This window comes from Palaemon carinicauda, chromosome 30, assembly GCF_036898095.1.
Source record: "Palaemon carinicauda isolate YSFRI2023 chromosome 30, ASM3689809v2, whole genome shotgun sequence".
In the NCBI taxonomy this organism is placed as follows: Eukaryota; Metazoa; Arthropoda; class Malacostraca; order Decapoda; family Palaemonidae; genus Palaemon; species Palaemon carinicauda.
The window spans coordinates 59,807,796-59,832,891 of record NC_090754.1 but is presented as its reverse complement, the minus strand read 5'-3'; the positions used below and the strand labels follow the sequence as shown (position 1 = coordinate 59,832,891).

At 46.4% G+C, this 25,096-nt stretch overlaps 1 protein-coding gene across 1 annotated transcript in view; it reads left to right on the top strand.

The window, feature by feature from the left end:
• The window catches only part of LOC137623198 (disks large-associated protein 5-like), a 156,422-nt gene that overhangs the window by 52,096 nt on the left and 79,230 nt on the right, over positions 1-25,096 (top strand). The window contains exon 2 of the mRNA XM_068353902.1: positions 6,318-6,489. Coding sequence (XP_068210003.1) covers positions 6,333-6,489 — 157 coding nt within the window. The 5' untranslated portion in view covers positions 6,318-6,332. The remainder of the gene's footprint in view (positions 1-6,317; positions 6,490-25,096) is intronic.

The following is a 25,096-nucleotide window of genomic DNA, read 5'->3' as shown; positions in this document are numbered from 1 at the left end:
AGAAACAATGTTTTTCCGCCAGCAAAGGATGGTTCGCGAAGTTTTAGAAACGCTTCGGCCTGAAAAGCGTTTCCCTGCATGGCGAGGCTGCTTCCGCTGACACTACTTCTGCTGAAACTTACGCGAATGAGACATTTAAGAAGATTATTACTGAAGGTGGATACAAGCCCGAACAAGTGTTTAATATGGATGAGACCGGCTTGTTTTGGAAGAGAATGCCGTCGCGAACTTTCCTGTTCAACGAAGAAGCCAAAGCCTCTGGCTTTAAAGCATTCAAAGATCGTGTTACCCTCGTGGTTTGTGGCAATGCTGCTGGATTTTTGCTGAAGCCGGGGCTTATTTACAAATCGAAAAACCCTCGCGCTTTGAAAAATAAAAATAAGAATCTCCTTCCCGTGTACTGGATGCATAATCCAAAAGCATGGATTACGAAGATGCTGACCTCCAACTGGTTCCACCAGTGTTTTATCCCGTAAGTCAGTAAAATCTCTTAGAGAAGGGCTTGCCATTTAAGATTCTCCTCCTTATGGATAACGCTGGTGGACACGCAACTGATCTGTCACATGAGGGCATTCAGGTTGAGTTCCTGCCACCCAACACAACGTCATTAATTCAACCGATGGACCAGGGGGTTATCAGGGAGTTCAAGGCCCTCTACTCGAAGAATACCTTGGCGGACCTCGTTGCATGTGTGGATGCTGCCCAAGATGATGAGGATGAAACATTCAATTTGAAGGCGTAGTGACGGAAGTACACAATAGCCACGTGCCTGCAGAACATCCAGACGGCACTGTAAGAAATGAAATCTGCTACTGTTAATGCGAGCTGGAAGAAGTGGCCCCAGATTGTTTACGATGACGAGGGATTTACACCTGCTAAGATTGAACACTCTGCAATACGGAAATCTGTGCAGTTGGCTGCGATAATTGGAGGTGACGGGTTTGGCGACATGACGACTGAAGACGTCGACGAGTTGTTGGACTGCCATTCCCAGCCGCTAACTGACGCAGACCTCGAAGACCTGATGAAATCGGCCAGTGAAGAAGACAGTGAAACACAGGAAGAGACCCAAGAAATTGTCGAAGAAACGGGCTTAACATTAGAATGGCTTGCCAAGCTCTGCAACCTTGCGAAGGAGTTGAGAGAATTGTCGCAAGAATGGGACGAGGATATGGTGCCGATGGTCTCCCGCACGCGCGTTGATGACTTTCCACGCGCGCAAGCACCAATGCTCTTGCGCGCACGGCCGACTTTCTTCCCCGCGCGAGCGCCTAGGGTCTCCCGCATGCGCACCAACAGTATTGTGCATGTGCGTGCTGACTTTCTTCTGCGCGCGGGCACCGATGGTATCCTGCACGTGCGCCAATAGTCTACCGTGCAAGCGCACTGACGGCCTTATGCGCGGGGCGCGCTACAACGGTCTTCTACGTGCGGATGCTAATGGTCTTCCGCATGCACACGCTAACAATCTCCACGTAGTACTCTCACATACGCGCCAATGCTCCCACTCTTGCGCAACCAGTCACACGCTTCGGTGCATTCTAGGGAGAATGCACAAAACTACACAGTGCCTTCCTCACTTTCTTGCGCCCTCCTGCACAGTTACGGTCCCCGGATTCATACGCCAGCTCTTGCCAAAGAGTCAGGCTCGCAGATCCAAAGTACCAGCATCATCCTGTGTGCCATCGCTCCAGACTCACCTACACACTCGCGCAATTGTAAGTAAAAAGGAGTAAAACTTTTTTGGACAGATCACCATTGCCCCATTCCTCCCCGCAAGCACATAAACATTGCCACCGGGAAAAGAGGAATAAGGCTCCACAGAAGGATTCAAGATCCCGAAGATTCCATCCTACAAGGAATCTAATCGGGGAATCCTTGGTCCCTGTCTCTTCTAAGTTTCTTTTTTCCTTGACAGACATGTGGCAGCAAACAGGAAAGCATCATTAGACTGATCCCTAGATCACGGTTTGCTGATGGCTAGTTCACAGTTTACTGATCGCTAGGTCTCCGATCACCAGATCGCCAATTGCTAGCTCAATGCTGATCTGTGACCTCTAGTCCCTCCAATGACTAACGATCTCCAATTGCTAGCATTTCCAATCATCGATTGCTAGTCAATAACCAGTCATCAGCTTGCTGATCACTAGATCACCGATGGGCAGGTCATCTTTCTTCGATCATTGAACTCAGCTCGCTGATCTCTGACCAGCCCATCTTCAGCTTGCTCATCTCTGACCAAACAGGGGGTATCATAATCAGCTGGCTGATATCGAACTCGCCATCGGCGCATAGACCACCGATTCATTGGTCATCGGTTATTTGCCAGCAGTTCGTGACTTGAACTTACTAGTCAAGCGCTTCCTGTAGTTCCTAGATCATAAGTTATACAACATACTTCTCGCTACTGGCCGTTTGCCATCACGCTAAAGTGATCGGTAAACGTTCGACAACCCTCATCAACGGCTTGCCAACAGGGAACTACTTGCGAGCACTCTCCAACTGCGCAGTATCCACAATACCCAATGGTTAACCATTGATTAACATTCGCCAGATTAATTCTCTTCTAAGGAGTAGCATCAATCCCATCAGGGCGCGTGGTAAGGCTAAGCGTGGTCTTCCTTCTAAAGAAATTCTCTCTCAGAGAAGAATTCTTACACTAGGTATCGCTCCTGTTCCTTTACGACACGAGTCAAGACTCCAGTGTCGACAATCTTCCATGCAAAGGATCTCCAAGGAGCTGTCCCTTTGGGTCGATGTCCACTCCATGTTGGAGTTCGATCGAAGGTTAAGACCTCAGGTCTTCATTTGCACACGGGACTAAAGGACACTTACTCCCAGGTCCAAACCATCCATCTAGGAATGTTGGAAGATTCAATCTAGATAAACAAGAAACACCAGTTCAAGGCACTGTGCTTCGGTCTTTCCATTACACCCATCCTGGTCTCACAGGATCGGCTTCCGTCTCCGCTCTCTCGGGATAACTGACTGACCTTAGGAGACTCAATGGCAACCTTGCATTAACACTGGAACTTCTGAAGTCTTTTTACCAAGATCCAGTGATGAGGGTAAACCTGCGGAATCTTCCCTACTTCCCTCCCAGGAGATTGGTGTATCTGGGAATGATTCTAAACACTAATCTCCACAAAAACCTTCTCAAAAAGAGAACGACTTCCATTCCAGGAGACTGGAGACGGAAAAAGAAGAAAGGAGGGACTATAGTGCTGCACCACATGACCTTAGCCCTTTGGACAGATCCCGAAGGTACCATCACTTAGATCTCTTAAGAGATGAAGGCCAACTTTCCGGTCCTTCAGCAGCCTCAACGGTTCCTAACAGACCACTCAGTGATGGGATGGACGACACACAGCACACCACATAGAGACTCACATCGACAAGCAAGTAGGAACTGGCTTGTAGAATCTTCCCATCAAATAGTATAAACACCAAGATGGGCCAAAGTCCGTTCGGTACCACTTTCACCTGCTTCATTCCAGACTGGAAGAACAGGCTTGCCGACAATCTGTGTACAGCATCTCAGTTAGGTATACCGAATGGACTTTGGATCGCCATGTAGCCAACAAAGTCCCGACTTTACGAGGTCCTCCAACTAGGGGTCTGTTCGCAACGCTCCTGAACCTCAGGCTACTGTTGCTCACCAGCCCTAGACCCCAAGGCTCTCTGGGAACAATGGTGGGTACAACAATGACGTTTACGTCTCGTCCCTGTTTTTTCTGGAGAAGGGTACTCAAGATAGCTAGAACATCGGTCAACCTCCCAAGGACTCTCCTAGCTCCGCTATGGCATTATGCAGAAAGGTTTCCAAACCTTTTGCAGCTCCTGATAGAGTCTCCAAGATAACCCTCTCCACATCACAGACAACCCACTTCGACACCTACCACAAGCTATAGCTTTGATATGATTGTACGCCTGGAGACTACCCAATACCTCTTTGCGAAAAGGTTGTCTAGATATCTGAGGAATTCCTCAGCATCAGTCTACCTGGCAGTGTCACGTCTTGTGTGGTTGGCATCATGCGAAAGTGTCTCTTCTCTTGATACCTCAATTCCAGCAATAGCGGAATCCTCGATTATATGCAAGAGGAAAAGATCCCCTATTCAATTTCGACAGGTAAAGATGATCACTCAACCTTGATCCTTAACCTTCATACTGAAAGAAAGGGACACCCTTTCATCGATAGACTTTTCCTAACTCCTACGGACTTACTACTTGCCTTTCCCTAGTTGGAATTGAGACCTTCCTCTCAGAACATAGTTCAATCTCCGATCCCTAAAGGGACCTCCTTGTGTTCCACTTCACCAGGCAACAAATTTCCTCCTGATTTAAGAACACAATGTTCCTACTCACTCGGACAGCAACCTTACGAGTTAAGGAACTTCATGGTCTCTTTTTCGACATCGCCCATTATTGAGAAGGGCGAAAGACAATATTCTGTTTCGTCCCTGAGTATGAAACCAAACACAGTGTCCAGAGGTGACGGATCTACACAAGTCTCAACTAGGTAACGGACGATCCAGATCATCCGTTACTGTACCCAGGGTAAGGTATGAGACTTTACCTAAAGAAAACTGCAATAGCCTGCCTGGGTCCCTCCTCTTGTTAGCACCGAGAGAGACTAGAGGAGGATCACCGAAACATCATCTCGACATGACGACTCACAGTGTCAGGGGCATAACTATGCCCCTGGTCCTTCTTAGTAGACTACTCTGTGACGCAGGTTTTACAAGAAAGGATGTGAATGCTCCAGGTGACTTTCACAACCTTTCTCCTGCAAGACGTGACCCACAGGAACTCGATACGATCTCTATCGGTCCAGTTGTGGCTGCACAACAGCTGGTTGTATACCTCAAGCTCCTTATTGGACAAGTAGCAGAAGGTTGAGGGGACTGATACCCGGTTTTAGTCTGCGTGAATGAAAAGATTTGAATGGCTCTTATTCTTTTCTTCATCCTACCCTCTCGTGGGGAAAGCAGCATCCTGGGTTCTCTGCATAGCTGACCTCAAACCACTGCGGGTAAACCTTGTTTCCTTGTGTTCTGAGTATTAAGACTTATACTGTTACGTCCCCATACCCTGACGAGGTGGTATTAGGAAAGCCCTAGGCTACAAGTTTCCATCTAAAGAACTTCAGAACAACTTCCTAGGACGAGTCACACTTCTCCATACCTTCACACACAGCTTGCGTAGGCCGCAGTCCTTGCGTAGCAAGGTTCTAGTGAGGTGCAGGGACTCCTTATTTCTTGGGTGCTCACACACTCAAATAACGAGCCCTCGGGCAAAGCCAAAAATCCAGACTGGCAGGGACGTCCACCCTTCCTAATGGGTGAGTCACCCCTATTAAATAGCATGGTTTGTATTCCTGTTACGGAACAAATGACAAATTCATAGATAATTTGTATTTTTCCTAACTATACAAACCTTAGCTATTTAATCAAAATTGCCCTCCAGCCCTATCCCCCTCGAAGTTCTACCTTCAAGCAAAGTGAGCTCAAGCACAGGTGTGTGTGAGGGAGAGGGGTAGCAAGCTACCCTCCCCTACCCCCGCTAACTAGCGGTGTGGGTAGTAAACCCTCGTTAAATTTTAATGGCTCGTCATTTTAGCTACGCCAAAAGTAATACCCCTATTAAATAGCTAAGGTTTGTATAGTTAGGAAAATTACAAATTACCTACGAATTTGTCATATTGGCAGGGACGTCCACCCTTCCTAATGGGTGAGTCACCCCTAATAATTAGCGTGGTTTGCATTCCAGTTACGGAACAAATGACATTCGTAAATAATTTGTATTTTTCCTAACTATACAAACCTTAGCTATTTATACAAACTTGCCCGCCATTCCTATCCCCCTTGAAGTCCTACCTCCAAGCAAAGTGAGCTCAAGCACAGGTGTGTGTATGGGAGTGGGGGGTGGGGTAGGAAGCTACCCTCCCCTACCCCCGCTATCTGACGGTGTGGGTAGTTAACCCTTGTTAAATTTTAATGGCTCGTCATTTCAGCTCCACCGAAAGTATAACCCATTAATAAACCCATTAATAAATAGCTAAGGTTTGTATAGTTAGGAAAAATACAAATTATCTACGAATTTGTCATATTTATATTCATTATTTGTCATGCAAAGATATAGGTAAAACACATAAGTCTTCAACTATCATGGCTTTATTATTTCATAGATTAATATACAGTATGATACAGTACGTTAATTACAAGTGAAACTCGATTGCACTAAAATCGCTATCTCTATGTATAATGTATTTTGTCCACCATTAAAAATTACAGTATACCATTTTGTTTATTCAGATAAAGATCTTCAAAATGGAAAACGTAGAGAATCAGTTGAACGTCCACCATTTCAGAAGTCTTCTGAAGAACGAAAAAGACAGCCTGGAAGACCACTGTTGTCAGTGGCGGGAAATCTGCAAATTCCCTGATTTTCCTCCAGGCATGGAAGGGGATGTCTTGGTTGCTATAGGTAAGTACTTTTGCATTTTAACTGTACATAATGTTTTGAAAATTACAACTAATGCTTACTCCTAATAGAGTACCTCAGTATAATCTGCTTTCATTTGAACTTACTTAGAATTTAGTTTTAGAAGAGTTTTAAAGAATCTTCCATCTACCAATATTTACTTATTCGTACATGTATACAAACATTTTGCTCTTTACTATGTTCAGAATGTCTTTAACTTTAAACTTAATTGGTTCCAAGAAGCTGGTTGTAAGTTGAATTTCATTAAATGTTTGCCTAGGGTATTCCTAACCTGAATCCCGTGCCTATAATTTCCAGATGCAAAAGTCAACAAATAGTCTGGTTTCATATGAAATAGAGATCAGGTTATTACAGATGTCATTTTGCATACTGTATTAAATGATACAATATTGTTTTATAACTATTTTTCTTTATCTTATCTTTGTTATTTTCATTTGGATTTGTGTTTGTATCTGTGAGTGTTTGTAAGTCAAATGTTTAAAAATTGAGGACCTTCTGTATATTGATGCTGGTGCAAGCTGGCAAATGGCTACAAAACTTTTAACGAGGTGTCAGTAACCGTTCTGGTTGTTACTTATGATATTGGGGAGAAGCAAACCCCCCTCACTCATACTTCTTCGCTTTGATCTTATCTGTATTTGGGGTCCTTGGACAAGGTCATCTCAAATGAAGGTCAGGTCATTGTGGGGCTAAGAAAGGGGTGACATCAGATGAGTAGTGCTTGCTTAGTGCTAATTTAGTATACGCTTTGAGTGAAGGTATGTTCTCATTAGCTTCTGAACAAATTTTACGCTCATTTAGTTATCACTTTTTACACATTATGCATCTTTCAGAATAATCATAAAAAAAACATGAATGTGTAGATGTACTCAAATGAATAGTTAAATATACAGTACCAAAAGTGTAAAATTTGCAACAGATAAACATTTTCCTTGCCAATCATGTGTAAATAAATGAAAAGTATAACACCTTGTCTGTCATATACAGTATTGTTAACAAATTGTGAGTTTCCACTTTTCATTCATATTTTGGTGTTTTATTTATGTTGCAAAATACCTAGAATGCCAAAGAAGGTCGTATCGCAAAAAATGCATAGAACTTTTTGGCTCATAATGTCATCCCCCAAGAGATGATTCACCCTTCCAAGCACGTTATTTGCTGATCCTCTATCGCTAGTACGAAAAGTGCTTATTTTTATGCCATGTCAGGTGATTTTGAAGTTGCTGATTTAGAAATCAGTGCTGGGAATGCCTTGGAAAAAAAGTCTAATTGAACAAGATAGGCATAATGAAAGGAGAAGATTAAGTCATAGAAATTCCATCTTGTTCTCATTTGATAACAGACCTTGATATGTTCAACTCAGTTTTTTATGGTAGTACTTGGTCATGTACTATGCCAAGTTAGTTAGGGAAAATTAGACATGAAACTCCACTTTGATGGCAGGGCAAGCCAGTTCTGATGTTTTTGGGCTTAGGCATGCATTCGCAGACAAGCCAAGCTTGCATTGCTCTCTGCTTTCCGAGCGTGCGTGCCCTACTTTTGCCATCTACAAGGCAACTCTCCAACTTCCTGCAAGTTTTCTTGCGAGTGTTCGTGAGTCTGTTTGCGATGCTTCAGTTCTTGAACAATTAGCACCTACCTTCAGAGCTGAGACTAGCACCCCTGTGTGTGCTCGCCATTTTCACCCACGCGGGCCGGGCAAGTCAGTTCCTGCTCTTGTCGGAGGTCTACATGTTTCTCTGGCTGCGCGTGCCACACACTTCCATTTTGTTAACAACGAGAAAGGTTGGTCTCGGTGATCCATGTGCTAACGAACACCGTTCGCCAAGAGGTCTTGCACCCGTCCCTTTGTTTTCGAAGGACATGCCATGGGGTGCATAGCTTGTTAAGGCTGTTAAGCAGGCTGTCACAATCCCTGCTCAAGCCGAATCATCCGAGGAATAATTTGAACCTGTTCAAATCCCCTATGCGTAGGCATTCTGCACGTCTAAGCATGATCCTCCCCCCTTCCTTGGAATCTCCTTTGACTGTTCGTCACTTCTTCTTGATACCAGTGGTATCTTGATGCTAAGGCTGGTCACACCAAGCCTGATCCCCAATGGGAAAATTGTGCGTTGTACCAGTTCAAGTGACGAAAAGACGAAGGAGACCAAGTCGGGAGATGCCTTACATCCAAGAATGAGTAGGTTCGAGGTCTCCTAGGTAGGTCTTGTATAAGTACAACTACCGACTGTCGCCGTTTGAGTCCTTGAGTGCCGAACCATCCTCTCCAACCCCAGAGCCAATAGATGCTCCCATGATCCCTCTACAGGCGTCCCAGCTGGCAGTGGCTCCTCTGGAGGAGACTACTAATTTTCTTGCCTCCTTCATGGCTAAGCCCCGGCAGCAGGATACGAGAACCTTCCCGAAGAACTGGGCTTCGAAAGTGCTTGAGGCTCTAGATCAGTGGTTCTTAACCTTTTTCAGTGTTCGCACCCTTTTCAAATCAGCAGTCAGTTCTCGCAACCCCCTGGATTCTGAATATATGAAAAAGCTAAAAATACAAATTTGATGTAATAATAAAACTTTTTTTTTATTCAATATTCGTTCATGCAGCTTAAAGTTCTTTCAAGAGAAAAAATTATGAGTATCTATCAACAAGAATATTTTTTTTATTTGGTTCAAAACTACATTATATTTTGCCTGTACTGCACTGTAAACCTAGTGACTTTGTTGTTGCTGAATTTTCGTCATAACGGCATCAAATCTTAGTGTCTTAGTACTGAGTGCTACTCGCATGTCATGTTCAGAATTCAGCTGATTTCTGCTTTTCGTTTTGATGTGAAGTAAACAAGAAAATCCTTGCTCACACAAGTAAGCAGATGCAAAAGATACCAGCACTTTGAGTGTTTTCGTTGCTATTGCAGGGTATGCTTCCAGCTGAGAAGCCCAGAAGGGGTCCAACTGACTATTGGTGAACTCCATTTGGTTTCCACGATTGTGTCTCATGTCGATGAGGTCTTCCTTGATGCTGTCATCATCATCATCATCTTCCAAATTCTGCATGAAAGGGTTTAAGATCCAGTTATTACAGGCTTGTAACTCTCCACATGATTAGTAACCATCAAAGGAAATGCACAGCAACTGCATATGTTCAACAATTTTTGCAACAAAGGTTGGAGGCAGGGTAGAATTTTCTGTGACTGTCTCTTCGAGGCAGGGGAAATTTACCAAAATCCCCATCTTCACATGCTTTATCCAAAAGATTAGTTTTTCCTTGAATGCAGCCAATTTCTCGCTTGCAGTCACAATGTTAAGTCCCCTTCCCTGCAGAGAGAGATTGAGTTCATTGAGTGCTGGAAACACATCAGCCAAGTAGGCAAGCATCTGAACAAAATTAGGGTCATTGAAATGTATGGCCAGTTCTTGTACCCGTTCATGGAGAAAATGATGAATTTCTCCTCTCAGTTCAAACACACGAGATAGCACACGACCACGTGATTGCCACCTCACTTCAGTATGGTACAAAACGGATTTTGAGCGAAGCGAAAAATCTATATTTGGGTGAGATAGCCATGTCGTCCTAATGGAAGTTCCTATAGGGTAGCTTCCTTGGGTATATTTGACTACGGTGATATTCCCAGAGAATTTACCTTAAGGTATCCAGAATTCTAACTCCTGGAGCGAATATCCCTAATTAGATTTAACCAGGGATATCACATAATATCAGAGGGCGTATTCTTGACACGCCACATAGCAATCTACACCCTGAACAGAATTAACACTTCGAAGGGGTCAAGTGGCAAGAAAACGAAAAACGAGAATGAAAGGAGAGCGGCTAGCAAGGCACCTCTCCTATCTCGCTTCGAGTGCGAGCATAGCACCGCCGACGGCGCCATCTGCATTCCTTGTAGCGATACACGAGGTGCTACAGATACTGTATATAGAGAGGGGTCCTATAGCCCTTTTTAAGAAAAAGGAAGGGCGGGTCCATCAGGACGACATGGCTATCTTACCCAAAAATAGATTTTTCAATATTAAACTTACCCGATAATCATGTAGCTGTCAACTCCGTTGCCCGACAGAATTCTATGGAGGGATACGCCAGCTATCACAATACTAGAAGGGGGTGTACTTACCAGCGCCACCTGTGGCCAGGTACTCAATCATTTGTTGTTTACACCTCCTCAATTATTCCTCTGTCGTGCTTCCGGCTAGACGTTCTGGGATACGCTCATGGTCTTCGAGTTTATTCATGGATATTTGGTGAAGTATTCTCTTAGATTAACGGCTGTCGCATACTGGAATCCTTTTTATATTAGCTAGTTAGCTTTTATATAAACTCTGATTAACGGTTAATGAATTTTTGCTTGTTTTTTGGATCACCCTTTGACTTACTCTTTGAAACAAGATGTCTGACGTTTCGCAAGCTCCCTCCCATAGACGATGTAGGTCTTGCAATAGGCGTATTCCGAAGGTCTCGGTAGATCCTCACACCGCTTGTTCTGACTGTAGGGACAGGCCCTGTCTATTAGAAAATCGGTGTGAGGAGTGCGCCGGACTTTCGGAATTGGATTTTGTACGTCTTTTAAAATATTCATCCAAGTTAGAGAGAACTAGAGCTAGGAGAAGTTCTTCTCACTCTTCTATGTTTTCCTCACCTCATGATCCCCTACCTTTTCCTACCCCTGTAGTGGCTACCCCCGAACCTACTGTGTGCCCTCCGCCTGATATGTCAACTGTTTTGCGTGCTATTCAGGCTTTAGGAGATAAAGTAGAATCAGTGGTAAGTGACCATAAGTCTCTGATGGCCGAGGTTAAAGAACTGAAGGTCAAGAGTGCAGTGGGTGGAAATAGTGCCAGTGCTGTGACGAGTGCTAGTGTCTGTGCAGTGCCAAGTGCTAGTGGTGCCAGTGTGGTGCGTGAGGATTTTTCTGTGCGAGCCAGTCGTCCTCCCAGTCCGGGACCTCTTGCAAGCTCCCATGCCCAGGGGAGAAGCAATGTCGAAGGGCTTAAGGGTTCGACAGGCCTTGTTAGGCGCACAGAATTATCCTCGGTGGTTGCGGGCGTGTCTTCCTTAGACCGTCACTCCCACCTGCAGACGATTGAGCCCGTCTTCTCGTCCGCTGATCTTCATGCAGGGAAGAAACGTTGGTCTCAGGTCTCGAGACTGCTGAAACGTAGAGTTCAGTCAGCGAGTGCTCAGCCAGGTTGCAGTCATTGGCTCAGCTCCGACTCGCCTCTGTCATCGATCGACAGTACTCCGCCCAAGAGGAGTAAGGTTCTGCCTATACAGACCCCGACTGTGTCTTTACCTCAGTCTTTTATCGCTTCTGCCGACCCCAAGTGGACCCTGCTTCAGTCCATGCAAGTTCAGCTTTCGGACTTAATGCGTGAATGTCGGGCTGAGAGTGTTGCACCTCCTGCACTCCCTCCACCTGTTCTCGCTGCACCTGTGCTCGCCCAGCCTGCACCTGCTCCGCCTGTGCTCTCCCAGCCTGCACCTGCTCCGCCTGCACTCCCTCCACCTGTTCTCGCTGCACCTGTGCTCGCCCAGCCTGCACCTGCTCCGCCTGTGCTCGCCCAGCCTGCACCTGCTCCGCCTGGTCGCAGCACCATCTGCCAGGCGTACGATATTGAACCACTTTCGGAGTTTGCTGTTCACAGTGTTGTTCAGCCTCAGCCTTCTTTAAGGCAATCTCTGCTTAGGGATCAGGAGAGTTACACTCTTCCTCCTCCTCCCCTTGTTGCTCCACCAGTGGTGCAACTCTCGGTTGGGGTACAACAACCTCTCCCCTCCGTGAGTCTGTCTGCTGCACCAGCGCTGCACCGAGTTCAACCCTCATCTAGGCAAGCTCATCTACACCATGCACTTGCGCCTCAGGAACCTCAGCTTGCTAGAACTTTACCTTGTTCTGCGCAGCCTCAACCTTCTCATGCTCCACTCATCTCTCAGGAACAGGAACGGACTACTCCGCCTCCGTCCTCCGCTCAGCTGGTGCAATCCTTGGGTGCAACTCTTGCTAGGAGTCAACCTCCTTCACCCTTGCACCTGCCTTCTGCTCCGACTGTTGTTCAACCTATGCAGTCTGAACCTCAGGTTCTCCCTCAAGTTGAGGAAACCTCTGTTGTTGTTCCTACCCGTTCTGACTCTGCGGTTCAGCATTCTGGTCCTTTTGCTTCGCTACCTTCTGCTGATGAAGTGTCGGATGATGAGGAGGCACATCTTGATCCCTCATCAGACGTGGAGGAGTCTAAGCTTTCTCCATTGTCTGTTGATTTTAGAAAGGTCTTGGCTCTACTCAGGGAGCTTTACCCTGACCACTTCGTCTCTGCTGTTCCCCGCTCTCCTCCATCTGAGTTTTCGCTAGGCGTGCAACAAGCTAAGTCGAGCTATACTAAGCTTGTCCTAGCTAGATCCTCCAAGAGGGCCTTAAGGACCTTAGGGGAGTGGCTTCAGTCTAAACAACACCTGGGCAAGACTTCCTTCATGTTCCCTCCAACGAAGCTCGCATCGAAAGGTTGCGTTTGGTATGCCACAGGGGAAGCACCAGGCTTGGGAGTTCCTGCCTCTGCCCAGGCTGACTTCTCAAGTCTGGTGGACTCGCCTAGGAGGACTGCGATGAGACGCTCGAAGGTTTGTTGGACCTTCTCAGACCTGGATCATCTTCTGAAAGGGTTGTTCAGAGCGTTCGAAATGTTCAATTTTCTCGACTGGTGCCTGGGAGCCCTCAGCAAGAAAACATCTTCTGCGGACAAAGACTCTGCCATGTTGATTATGTCCTGCATGGATAAGGCTATCAGGGATGGATCGGGTGAGCTAGCGTCGTTATTTGTATCAGGGGTGTTGAAGAAAAGAGAACAACTGTGTTCCTTCCTCTCAGCCAGCATTACACCGTGCCAGCGGTCACAGCTCCTTTTTGCTCCACTCTCAAAGTTCCTCTTTCCCGAGGAGCTAGTTAAGGACTTGTCGGCTGCCCTGATTCAGAAGGACACGCACGATCTTGTAGCTTCATCGGCTCGTAAGTCTAAGGTTACCACCTCTGTCCCCAAGACTTATCGCTCTCCAGTGGCTGATACCCCGGCCTCTAGGTTCATACCGCCCTTTCGTGGTAGAGCCCCCAGCCGAGGAAGCTCCCGTCCAGTCTCTCACAGGGGCAAGTCTAAGAAAGGACCCAGGACATCAAAGGGAAAGCACTGACTCTCAGATTCTCCAGACAACAGTAGGTGCCAGGCTCAAGATCTTCTGGCAAGCCTGGGAGAAGAGAGGTGCAGACGCACAGTCTGTCAGTTGGCTGAGGTACGGTTACAGGATTCCATTCTGCCTCAAACCGCCTCTGACCACATCGCCCATCAACCTCTCTCCCAACTACAAAGAAGAGGACAAGAGGCTAGCATTGCAACAGGAGGTGTCGCTACTTGTGCAGAAGAAGGCAGTGGTTATAGTCCGGGATCATCAATCCCCGGGCTTCTACAACCGTCTCTTTCTTGTGGCCAAAAAGACAGGAGGTTGGAGACCGGTGCTGGACGTCAGCTCTCTCAACGAGTATGTCACCAAGCAGACGTTCACTATGGAGACGACCAAGTCGGTCTTAGCAGCGGTCAGACAGGAGGACTGGATGGTCTCGTTGGACTTGAAAGATGCATACTTTCACGTTCCCATTCATCCAGACTCCCAACCTTTCCTGAGATTCGTTTTCGGAAAGGTTGTCTATCAGTTCCAAGCCCTGTGTTTTGGCCTAAGCACAGCTCCTATGGTCTTTATTCATCTGATGAGGAATGTAGCGAAATTCCTGCACTTATCGAACATCAGAGCCTCCCTCTACCTAGACGACTGGCTGTTGAGAGCCTCCACGAGTCGTCGTTGTCTGGAGAACCTCTCTTGGACTTTAGATCTAATCAGAGACCTAGGTCTATTAGTCAATTTAGAGAAATCTCAACTCATTCCCTCCCAATCCATTGTGTACCTGGGAATGGAGATTCAGAGTCGGGATTTTCGGGCTTTTCCATCGGCCCCCAGGATAAACCAAGCCCTACAGTTCATCATGAGCATGCTGAAGAGGAGCAATTGCTCAGTGAGACAGTGGATGAGTCTCACAGGGACCCTCTCATCTCTGGCCCTGTTTGTCGAGCTGGGGAGACTCCACCTCCGCCCTCTTCAATTCCATCTTGCAGCTCATTGGGACAAGGGCTCGACTCTAGAAGCAGTCTCTATCCCTATCAACCAAGAGATGAAGACCACTCTCCGGTGGTGGAAGCACAATCTTCTTCTCAAGGAGGGTCTATCATTGGCCATCCAGACCCCCCATCTTCATCTCTTCTCGGATGCATCGGACTCGGGCTGGGGTGCGACCTTGGACGGACGGGAATGCTCAGGAGTGTGGAACAAGGAACAAGGATTACTCCACATCAATTGCAAGGAACTGTTAGCAGTCCATCTTGCCCTGTTGAACTTCAAGTCCCTCCTGCTAGGCAAAGTGGTGGAGGTCAATTCAGACAACACCACAGCCTTGGCTTACATCTCCAAGCAAGGAGGGACCCATTCGAGGAGCCTTTACGAGATCGCAAGGGACCTCCTCATTTGGTCAAGAGGTCTAAACCTCACTCTGGTCACGAGGTTCATCCAGGGCGATATGAATGTTTCAGCGGATCGCCTCAGCAGAAGGAATCAGGTCATTCCCACGGAATGGACCCTCCACAAGAGTGTGTGCAACAGACTTTGGACGTTGTGGGGTCAACCTACCATAGACCTGTTTGCCACCTCCATCACCAAGAGACTTCCGCTTTATTGTTCCCCTGTTCCAGACCCTGCAGCGGTTCATGTAGATGCTTTTCTTCTGAACTGGTCCCATCTCGACCTGTACGCATTCCCTCCGTTCAAGATTATAAACAAAGTTCTGCAGAAATTCGTCTCGCACGAAGGGACACGGCTGACGCTGGTTGCTCCCCTTTGGCCTGCAAGAGAATGGTACACAGAGGTACGTCAATGGCTAGTCGACTTCCCCAGGACTCTACCTCTAAGAGTGGACCTTCTACGTCAACCACACGTAGACAGGTTGCACCCAAACCTCCACGCTCTTCGACTGACTGCCTTCAGACTGTCGAAAGATTCGCTAGAGCTAGAGGCTTTTCGAAGGAGGCAGCCAGTGCGATTGCCAGAGCTAGAAGAATTTCCACTCGTAGAGTCTACCAGTCTAAGTGGGAGGTCTTCCGAAGCTGGTGTAGAGCCAATTCAATATCCTCTACCAATACCTCTGTGATCCAAATAGCTGACTTCCTTCTTCATCTTAGGAATGAGAGATCCCTTTCAACATCTACAATTAAAGGGTATAGGAGCATGTTGGCCTCAGTCCTCCGCCACAGGGGTTTGGACCTGTCTTCCAACAAGGACCTTCAAGACATTCTCAAGTCTTTTGAGACGTCTAAAGAACGTCGTCTTTCCACTCCAGGCTGGAATCTGGACGTAGTCTTAAGGTTCCTTATGACATCTAGGTTCGAACCTCTCCAGTCAGCTTCCTTCAAGGATCTTACCCTCAAGACTGCTTTTCTCGTTTGCCTTGCAACAGCTAAGAGAGTCAGTGAGGTTCATGCCTTCAGCAAGAACATTGGTTTCACAACCGAATCAGCTACATGTTCTTTTCAGCTTGGATTCCTAGCAAAGAACGAGCTTCCTTCACGTCCTTGGCCTAGATCGTTCGAAATACCTAGCCTCTCCAACTTGGTAGGTAACGAACTAGAGAGAGTTCTTTGCCCTGTCAGAGCTCTCAAATATTATCTGAAGAGGTCTAAACCTATTCGAGGACAGTCAGAAGCCTTATGGTGTGCCATCAAGAAACCCTCGAGACCCATGTCCAAGAATGGGCTTTCGTACTATATAAGGCTTCTGATCAGAGAAGCACATTCTCACTTAAAGGAGGAAGACCTTGCATTGCTGAAGGTAAGGACCCACGAAGTAAGAGCTGTAGCTACTTCGTTGGCCTTTAATAAAAACCGTTCTCTGCAGAGCATTATGGATGCAACCTATTGGAGGAGCAAGTCAGTGTTTGCATCATTTTATCTGAAAGATGTCCAGTCTCTTTACGAGAACTGCTACACCCTGGGACCATTCGTAGCAGCGAGTGCAGTAGTAGGTGAGGGCTCAGCCACTACATTCCCATAATCCCATAACCTTTTTAACCTTTCTCTTGAATACTTTTGTTGTTGTTTTATGGTTGTTACGGTAGGCTAAGAAGCCTTCCGCATCCTTTTGATTTGGCGGGTGGTCTATTCATTCTTGAGAAGCGCCTGGGTTAAAGGTTTGGTAGAGGTCCTTTAGTAGGGTTGCAACCCCTTGTACTTTGGCACCTTTGGGTTGATTCAGCCTCCAAGAGGAACGCTGCGCTCAGTAAGGAAGACGAACTTTAAATAAAAGGCAGAGTAACGGTTCTATTCGACTTCCTTACCAGGTACTTATTATTTCATTGTTATTTGAGATAACTGTTATATGAAATTTGGGGATACTTAGCTATCCTTTAATCATGTACACTGGTTTTCACCCACCTCCCTGGGTGTGAATCAGCTACATGATTATCGGGTAAGTTTAATATTGAAAAATGTTATTTTTATTAATAAAATAAATTTTTGAATATACTTACCCGATAATCATGATTTAATCGACCCTCCCTTTCCTCCCCAGAGAGAACCAGTGGACCGAGGAATAATTGAGGAGGTGTAAACAACAAATGATTGAGTACCTGGCCACAGGTGGCGCTGGTAAGTACACCCCCTTCTAGTATTGTGATAGCTGGCGTATCCCTCCATAGAATTCTGTCGGGCAACGGAGTTGACAGCTACATGATTATCGGGTAAGTATATTCAAAAATTTATTTTATTAATAAAAATAACATTTTTCGCTCCGCTCAAAATCCGTTTTTTGGGCTCAGGCCATGTCGTCCTGATGGAAATATATCAGAGCATTATTGTATCTGTGTATTCTCAAAACGTGCCGTACTCTCAAGAAGGTATTTCCCGGTCAGCCTAGACCTAGAGACCTAAGATGTTACCGTCATACATCAATTCATCTAAACTGCTAACTGCCCCCTACAGGGAAGAGTCATACTCGACTCTGGAAAAAGTCTCGAGGAGTACATATAGCTATGTATGAATAACAGACAAGCCAATATAGTGGTCTCACCCTATATTATGTAAAGCAAAGTTTGTAGAAGAACCGCTTGTGTCGATATGAAATACCGACAAGTCCCCCGTTCTATTACTGGATTGGACAAAGGTTTATATCCGGATAGGAAGAAAACTGCATATCCGCCACCGTCCCTATAGGGCATGGATTCCTCCCTACTAGGGGAAAGCATAAACCAATGAAAGTTTGCTTGCAGTCAGGAACAACCTATCAGGATTATTCATGTTAAAATTATACATAGTTTAAGTAATGCTAAACCATTTTCCAGTAAAATGACACAGGCGAATGAGACTCAAGGTTCACAAGAACTAGTTTATTGACAATCAATAAAATAAAAACAGGTTAATCAGCAATTATACAAGTATAAGAAGAGGATAACCAACAAATAAGCATAAGGATCATAGTAAGCAGAAAAATTGTGTATCTGAAAAGAAAGAACATAAGCGCCACTTTTAATATTGAGATATTAAAATCATAAAAGTCTGTCTTACTATTCAACCACACTGGCGTTGGAAACGCTTGGCTCACGTGTCTGCACTTATGCTAGGTTCACCTTTGATTATGGAACAGTCAACGAGGCCACCTTAGTGACCTAACACCTAGTCTGTAGAACAGTCCGTGACTACACACCCACCCTAGAATTAATCGTCCCAATTAATTTCGCTGTTCCTCGCAGAGTTAAACAGTAGGTTTGACGACACTACCCACTGCTATCACAGACCTCTTCAATTGCTCCACTTGTTTCGCATAGTGTCTAAAGAATACTCTGGAAGAGTTCCAGCCAGTGTATGAGCGAAGATGTTCGAAATCCATGTTATTAAAGAAATTTATTGACGAGGCAACTTTCCTCGGATCGTGACCTGCGGGTGTACTATCTGGATCCGCTCTGCGAATAAAATAGGTGATTTTCGCCCTTAGTTGTTTCAGAGATAAATTTGAACCTGATGTTTCCCCCCTAAACAGCTGACCTCACCTAAAGTCTGAAGTTCTACGAAGATAGACCTTTAAGCATTCCACTGGACATAGAGATGCATCTTCTTTCAGAGGGCAGATTCTCTAAGGACCCCACCTGTTGGTGGGTAGCTCGTTCTTGGCAAGAAACGTTGGGTCTGAAAAAAGGTTCAGTTCTCCCCCATCTAAGAACTGAACACGACCTTCCTCTCTCGAGAGGGCTACTATTTCACTAACTCTAGCCCTGAAGCGAGTGCGAACAGAAATATAACTTTTTGGGTCAAATCCTTTAAAGCACACTCCTCATTGTTCATCAGCGAAGCGAAATGAAGAACCTTATCCAGAGACCATGAAATGGGTTTTGGAGGTGCTGATGGTCTGAGCCTAGCACAGGCTTTCGGAATTTTGTTAAAAATGTCGTTAGAGAGGTTGTCCTGGAAGGCATTTAGAATAGGTCTTGTCAAGGCGGACTTGCACGTTGATATTGTGTTGGCTGCTAAGTTTTGACCATGGAGGTGAATGAAGAAAGATAAGCAGAAGTCTGTCGAGATCTTTTGTGGATTCTTCGCCTTGACAAAGGACACCCACTTCCTCCATGATGACTCATATTGTCTTCTAGTGGATTTGGACTTATATTCCTCTAAAAAGTCTATACTGTCTTTTGATATCCCGAAACGCTTTCTCACCGCTAGGGAGAGAAAATCATGAGCTGCAGGTTTCGGGTTTTCAGTGATGAAGCGCAGACAGTCGACTTCTGAACTCGCTGAGTCAAAACTGGATCCAGTAGCGGTAGAAACTTCAGCCGTAGTTCTAATGCCAGAGGGAACCATACGCTATTCGGCCACTTGTGAGCCACTACTGCCGCTTTTTCCTTGAAAGATCTCAGTCTGTCGAGGACCTTCAATAGAAGGTTGTGAGGAGGGAACAGGTAAATCCTGGACCATGTGTTCCAGTCGAGGGACATGGTGTCCACTGCCTCCGCTAGGGGATCCTCGTACGGGGACACGTAGAGAGGTAACTTCTTGTCTTTCGTCGCGAAGAGGTCTATCTGCAGTTCTGGGACTTGATTCAAGATGAAGGAGAATGATCCTGCATCTAGGGACCATTCCGACTCTATCGGCGTGAGCCTGGATAGAGCGTCCGCCGTCACATTGCGGACTCCTTGAAGGTGAACTGCTGACAAGTGCCATCTCTTCTTCTCTGCTAGCCGGAAGATGGCCAACATCACTTGGTTGATTTGAGGTGACCTCGATTCTTGTCGATTCAGGCATCTCACTATCACCTCGCTGTCTAGTACCAATCTTATGTGGATCGAGCGGCGAGGGGAGATTTTCTTCAATGTAAAAAGTACTGCCATGGCTTCCAGAAAATTTATGTGAAATTTCTTGAATAGGTTGGACCAGGTTCCTTGGGCCTTGTTCCGATGAGAATGGCCTCCCCATCCCTCCTTCGAGGCGTCTGTATGAATAGTCATAGAGGGGGGAGGTGGCTGGAGAAGCACCGATTTCTTCAGTTGTTTGACTTTGGACCATGGCTTGAGAAGCGTTCGCAGACGAGTCGGTACTGGTCTTATGAGATCTCTTCGCGCGTTTGATGCATATCTTCTCCAAACTCCTGTTGCATCCTTTAGCTGTGCTCTTAGCACTGGGTCTGTTACTGAGGCAAACTGGAGAGAGCCCAGCACTCTTTCCTGTTCGCGTCTTGATATCCTTTTGGAATCCAGAAGTCTCTTGACAGAACCTGCTATTTCCTTCCTCTTCTTTACAGGGATGGAAAGTTGGTGTGACTGTAAGTTCCAGTGGATTCCCAGCCACTTGAAACTTTTGAGATGGAGAAAGCCGAGACTTTTCTGTTGATCTTGAAACCTAGATGTTCCAGGAACTGGATTACCTGTTGGGAAGCTTGCATGCACTCTGTCTTGGATGCTGCCCACACCAGCCAGTCGTCCAGGTAGGCCACTACTGTACTTGGATTCCCTTTAGGCGTAAGTGCTTGAGAGCTGCGTTCGCCAGCTTCGTGAAGATCCTTGGGGCTATGTTTAGCCCGAATGGCATGGCTCTGAAAGCATAGAGTCTTCGTTGTAGCTTGAATCCTAGGTAGGAGGAGAGTTGACGATTGATTGGGATGTGCCAATAAGCGTCTGACAAGTCTATGGAGACGGTAAATGCCCGCTTGGGCAGTAAGGTCCTTATGTGTTGCAGTGTTAGCATCTTGAACTTGTAGTTCACTATGAACTTGTTGAGTGGCGACAAGTCCAGAATGACTCTTGAGTTTTTCTGAGTCCTTCTTTGGAACACAAAACAGCCTGCCTTGGAACTTGATGGACTTTACCCTTCGGATTACTCTTTTCTCCAAGAGTTCTCGAATTTATTCTTCCAGAACGGGGGTGGAGTGTTGGAAGAATTGTGGGAACGGAGGTGGAGTGTTGTGCCAGCTCCACCCCAGTCCATTCTTGATTAGGCTGTGGGCCCAGGGATCGAAGGTCCAACGCTCCCGAAAAAGGTGAAGTCTCCCTCCTACCGGAAGCATTTCACTTCCGCTGCTGTTGACCTGAGGCCTTGCCTCCTTGACCGCGACCTTCCCTGAACCCCCTCCCCCTTGAGGGGCGTCTAGACGAACCTCTCGCTGATCCTCTAGCTCTTGCTCGAAAGGTAGTAGACTGCCCTTCGAATGCTGGGTTAAATGCCGGAGACTGTGTTGTCACGGCTTGGGGTACCCACTGGTACGTGGTCGGGGTTTGTGCCACCATCTGGGGCACTGCGGTCACAGGAAGTTGCTGCTGTTGCTGTCTGTACGGCTTGGCTGGCCGAGAGGGTAGCCTAGGCTTCTTAGTCTTCCTCTTTGGTTGGGGACCCTCATCCGGGGAAGACTTTCGTTTAAGAGATAGGCTCCACTTCTGCAGAAGGTTTCTATTTTCTGCGGCGGCCTTATCCGCTATCTCTTTGACCGCTTCACTAGGGAAGAGGTCTTTACCCCAAATGCAGGAGGAGATTAGTTTCCTTGGCTCGTGCCTCACCGCAGCCGAGGCGAACACGAACTCCCTACAAGCTTTCCTAGCTTTGACGAAGCTGTAAAGGTCCTTCGTCACTGTGGCCAGATGTGTTTTGGCCACTACCATAAACATCTCTTGAGCCTTGGGGTCACTTGCCATCGTCTCTAAAGTCGTTTGCAGAGACATTGAGGCGGCAAGTCTCTCTTTTGTCTCTTGTTCCCTACGCAAGAGAAAATCGGACAGCTTCGGGAGGTTTTCACCGAACTGACGTCCGGCAATATTGGCCTCCAACTTCCCAACTGAGAATGTAAGATGGACGTCCTTCCAGTCTTTTTGGTCCATGGATAGGGCCAAGGACAGGGGTTTACACTCCTCCAAGGAGGGACATGGTTTACTGGCCTCGACTGCTTTCAGAACAGCCTTAAACCCTTTTTCCATAAAGGGAAAGGCTCTAGTAGGAGAGGCCACAAAGGAAGGATGCTTCTTACTCAAAGCAGGTACCTTTGAGTTTGTGAAGCCCCTCTCCTTCAGCGAGCCTGACAGTAAAGCCTGAGCTTTAGCTTGGTCAAAATCTATGACCTCCTTCGGCTCCGTCTCTTCCTTTGAAGCTGGCTCCTTCCTAAGACGGACATAGCAGTCCGGGTACGACTCCTTGCTGGGCCAGAATTTCACCCCCTCAAGGGGGACTGAGCCCAATCTCTCCGAGATGATGATCTTTCCCGTCGTCATAGGCATGTGCTTGGCATACCTCCAAGGATTGGCATCTGAGCACAAGGGAAGGTCCTTCACGTTGAGCTTCTTCTGGGGCCCACGTGATGCTGCAAGTCTTCGCATCTCCAACTTCATTGCAGTCGCCTTCTCATTATTTTCTTTCTGCATCTGCTGGATCATTCCCATGATGGAAGAAAGAGTCCTTCCCAGATCCTCTGGGATAGCAGACGATGTTGAGGGAACAGGTTCAGGGGCCTGAACCAGAGAAGCCAACTCCTCGTCGAATTCTTCCTCTTCATTGTCCGGAGCCTGGGTCAGCTCCTCATCCTGGTCTTCTGCCAGAAGGTCTTTTTCAGTGTACTCGGACACTTCAGACATCCTATCGTCCAGTTGGATGTCTTGTAGGGCGTCCAAGACTTCAGAATCCACCGGAATCTGAACCAGAGGTATCTCCGCTTGAGGCTGGGGAATCACTGCATCTGCTGATGCCTTGGGGAAAAGGTAAGCCCTCATCTTCTCACTTGAAAGATAGGGGCCAGAAGTATTCTTCTGGAAGCCCCTCACCCAGGTTCGAAGCTTCTCCCTCGCTGCGTCCCTTGACTCCACCGACTTAGGGGCGTCAAACGCCTCGGTAATCAGGTTTGTGCAAACTGTACATACCTGCGGGTCCTAATACCGGAGATCACCTTTGGAGACTGCGCATGCTGCGTGCCTCCTACACAAATCATGTCCGCAGAAGTTCTTGCTGCGGACGTTGCAGAATAAACTCCCACACTTCGGATGGTCCTCCTGTAAAGAGAAGAAATTCCATGAGTATCAAGTGAACAACGTATCACTGGATAACAAATGTTAAGTATATACAGCTTAAAGTAACTAAGCTAAAAAGGAAAGAAGGAAAGACACACCCTTGTATTTCCTGCCCAGTCAATTGCTGTAACCTTCCAGATAATAAAGTTTTTTATAGTCATTCTTATTCTAGAATAACCATTAAGGTATTTCCAAAGGAAAAATAGTTGTAGCTCACACCAATATAAGTAATTTTAATATACTGGATAGTTAATAAAGAAAGAACTCACTTTCTTCATCTGTACGGTTTCACAAAATGCTGTACAAGACAACACAAGAGTGTTGGAAAACTTAGTGTTATAATATCTTATATACTATAGTTTTCTCCATGCAGTATATCCTATACTGTAAAAATACTGGCTACTGTATATAATATAATGTGTGGCCAGCACGTACCTTAAATTAGTTACAAAGTATACTACCTTTAGACCATTGGGTGGAAGAGCGCTGGTTCGAATGTGTGTGCCGGCCGGCAACTAAAAACGATAGCACCCTGCTGCCGGCCGCTAATCGTAGCGGCCGGCAGATCTTATGGTGTGCTTCTGTTGCCGGCCGGCAATGGTATGCTACCAATGCTGGCCGGCAGTAGAAAAGAACCAGAGAACTTCCACCTGCCCGGCTGCCGGCCACTTAGGCCAACAGTCGGGCAAGGGTACAAACACTAGAAGAGAAACAGAATGGATGTAAGGATATAAGACGGCACTGCCTTACAGCCCGGCATCCAGAGAGAGTGAGCATAAGGAAGGGGAGAATGTGAATTCAAGCTTCCTTCTATCCCATGCCGCCTGGTTCTACAGACAGACATGGATGTGAGACCAAGGGAGGTCTGGGGAACACTCTACAGAAGTTAGGCCTTTGCCAGCCGCCAAGGGACTGAGTCTGCTCCACATCTTAGCCTATACAAGGTACAGATGTAGAACGACGGCCAAGAGATGTAATGGCTAGGGCATCATTAAGGAAAGAGGGGGAAGGGGGAAGAGGGTTCTACAAACTCTGCTTTAGTAAAAGATCACCGCGCAGCCAAGAAAGCTCATCCTAGCCTAGGGGGAATCATGGGAGGGAGACCGGCAATACTTGCCATCTCCCTCAGAACTAAAACAAGGTTTGGTGTTGCTATTCACATGGAAAGAAGAATCTTATCCTTCAAACCGAGAACAACAACACTGGACTAGTCTGCTAGATCACAAGAAGAAGGGATCATCTCATACAGAAACCTTCAGAAGTGGTCTAGGGAGGCTAAGCCTCCTGTGTCTGCCCTAGGCCTAGCAAGGAAATCTCATTCGCTATGCTAGAAAGAAACAGACCCAGACTAAAAACTCTGATGTCCTGACCCCTCCTGAAGCCAGATTCTCTGGAAACAGGAAAGAACAGAAACACCCTAATATAGTTATATCTAAATATTTATTCAGATAAACCATTAGGGTTAAGCCCAAGGCTTAAACAGAGGGAAAAACGGATTGCACTTATTCTCCGAGGAGAAAAGAGCAACCGGGGAGTGTGAGAAAGTATACTAGGGCTCCATATGCACTAGCCTAGGTGCGAAGAGAATCGATTACCTGAATCACCGAAACTCTTGTATACGATCTTGGAATAAATATCAACAATATCTTATATGTATAAAACTGGCTAAAGCTTCAATAAATTTTAAAACACTTGGAAATCTGAATATCATGCATGAAAGTACTAGGGCCAAACGTCTAGGCTACGAAGCCTAGCGTAGGCTAGGATCGGTAATTCATTCGCCGAAACAGAAATACTAATAGCATCATATAAAGAATTCCTTTTTAAAGCTAAATAGCAAAATTATCAAAGCATAAGGACCGGGAATGTCGCTCTGGCTAACTAAATGACTCATGCATGGCGAGCGACTGCGTCCAGGACGCCTCTGGTAGGCAACAGCTCTTGTAATCAAAATATCGCCATCGAATTATTTT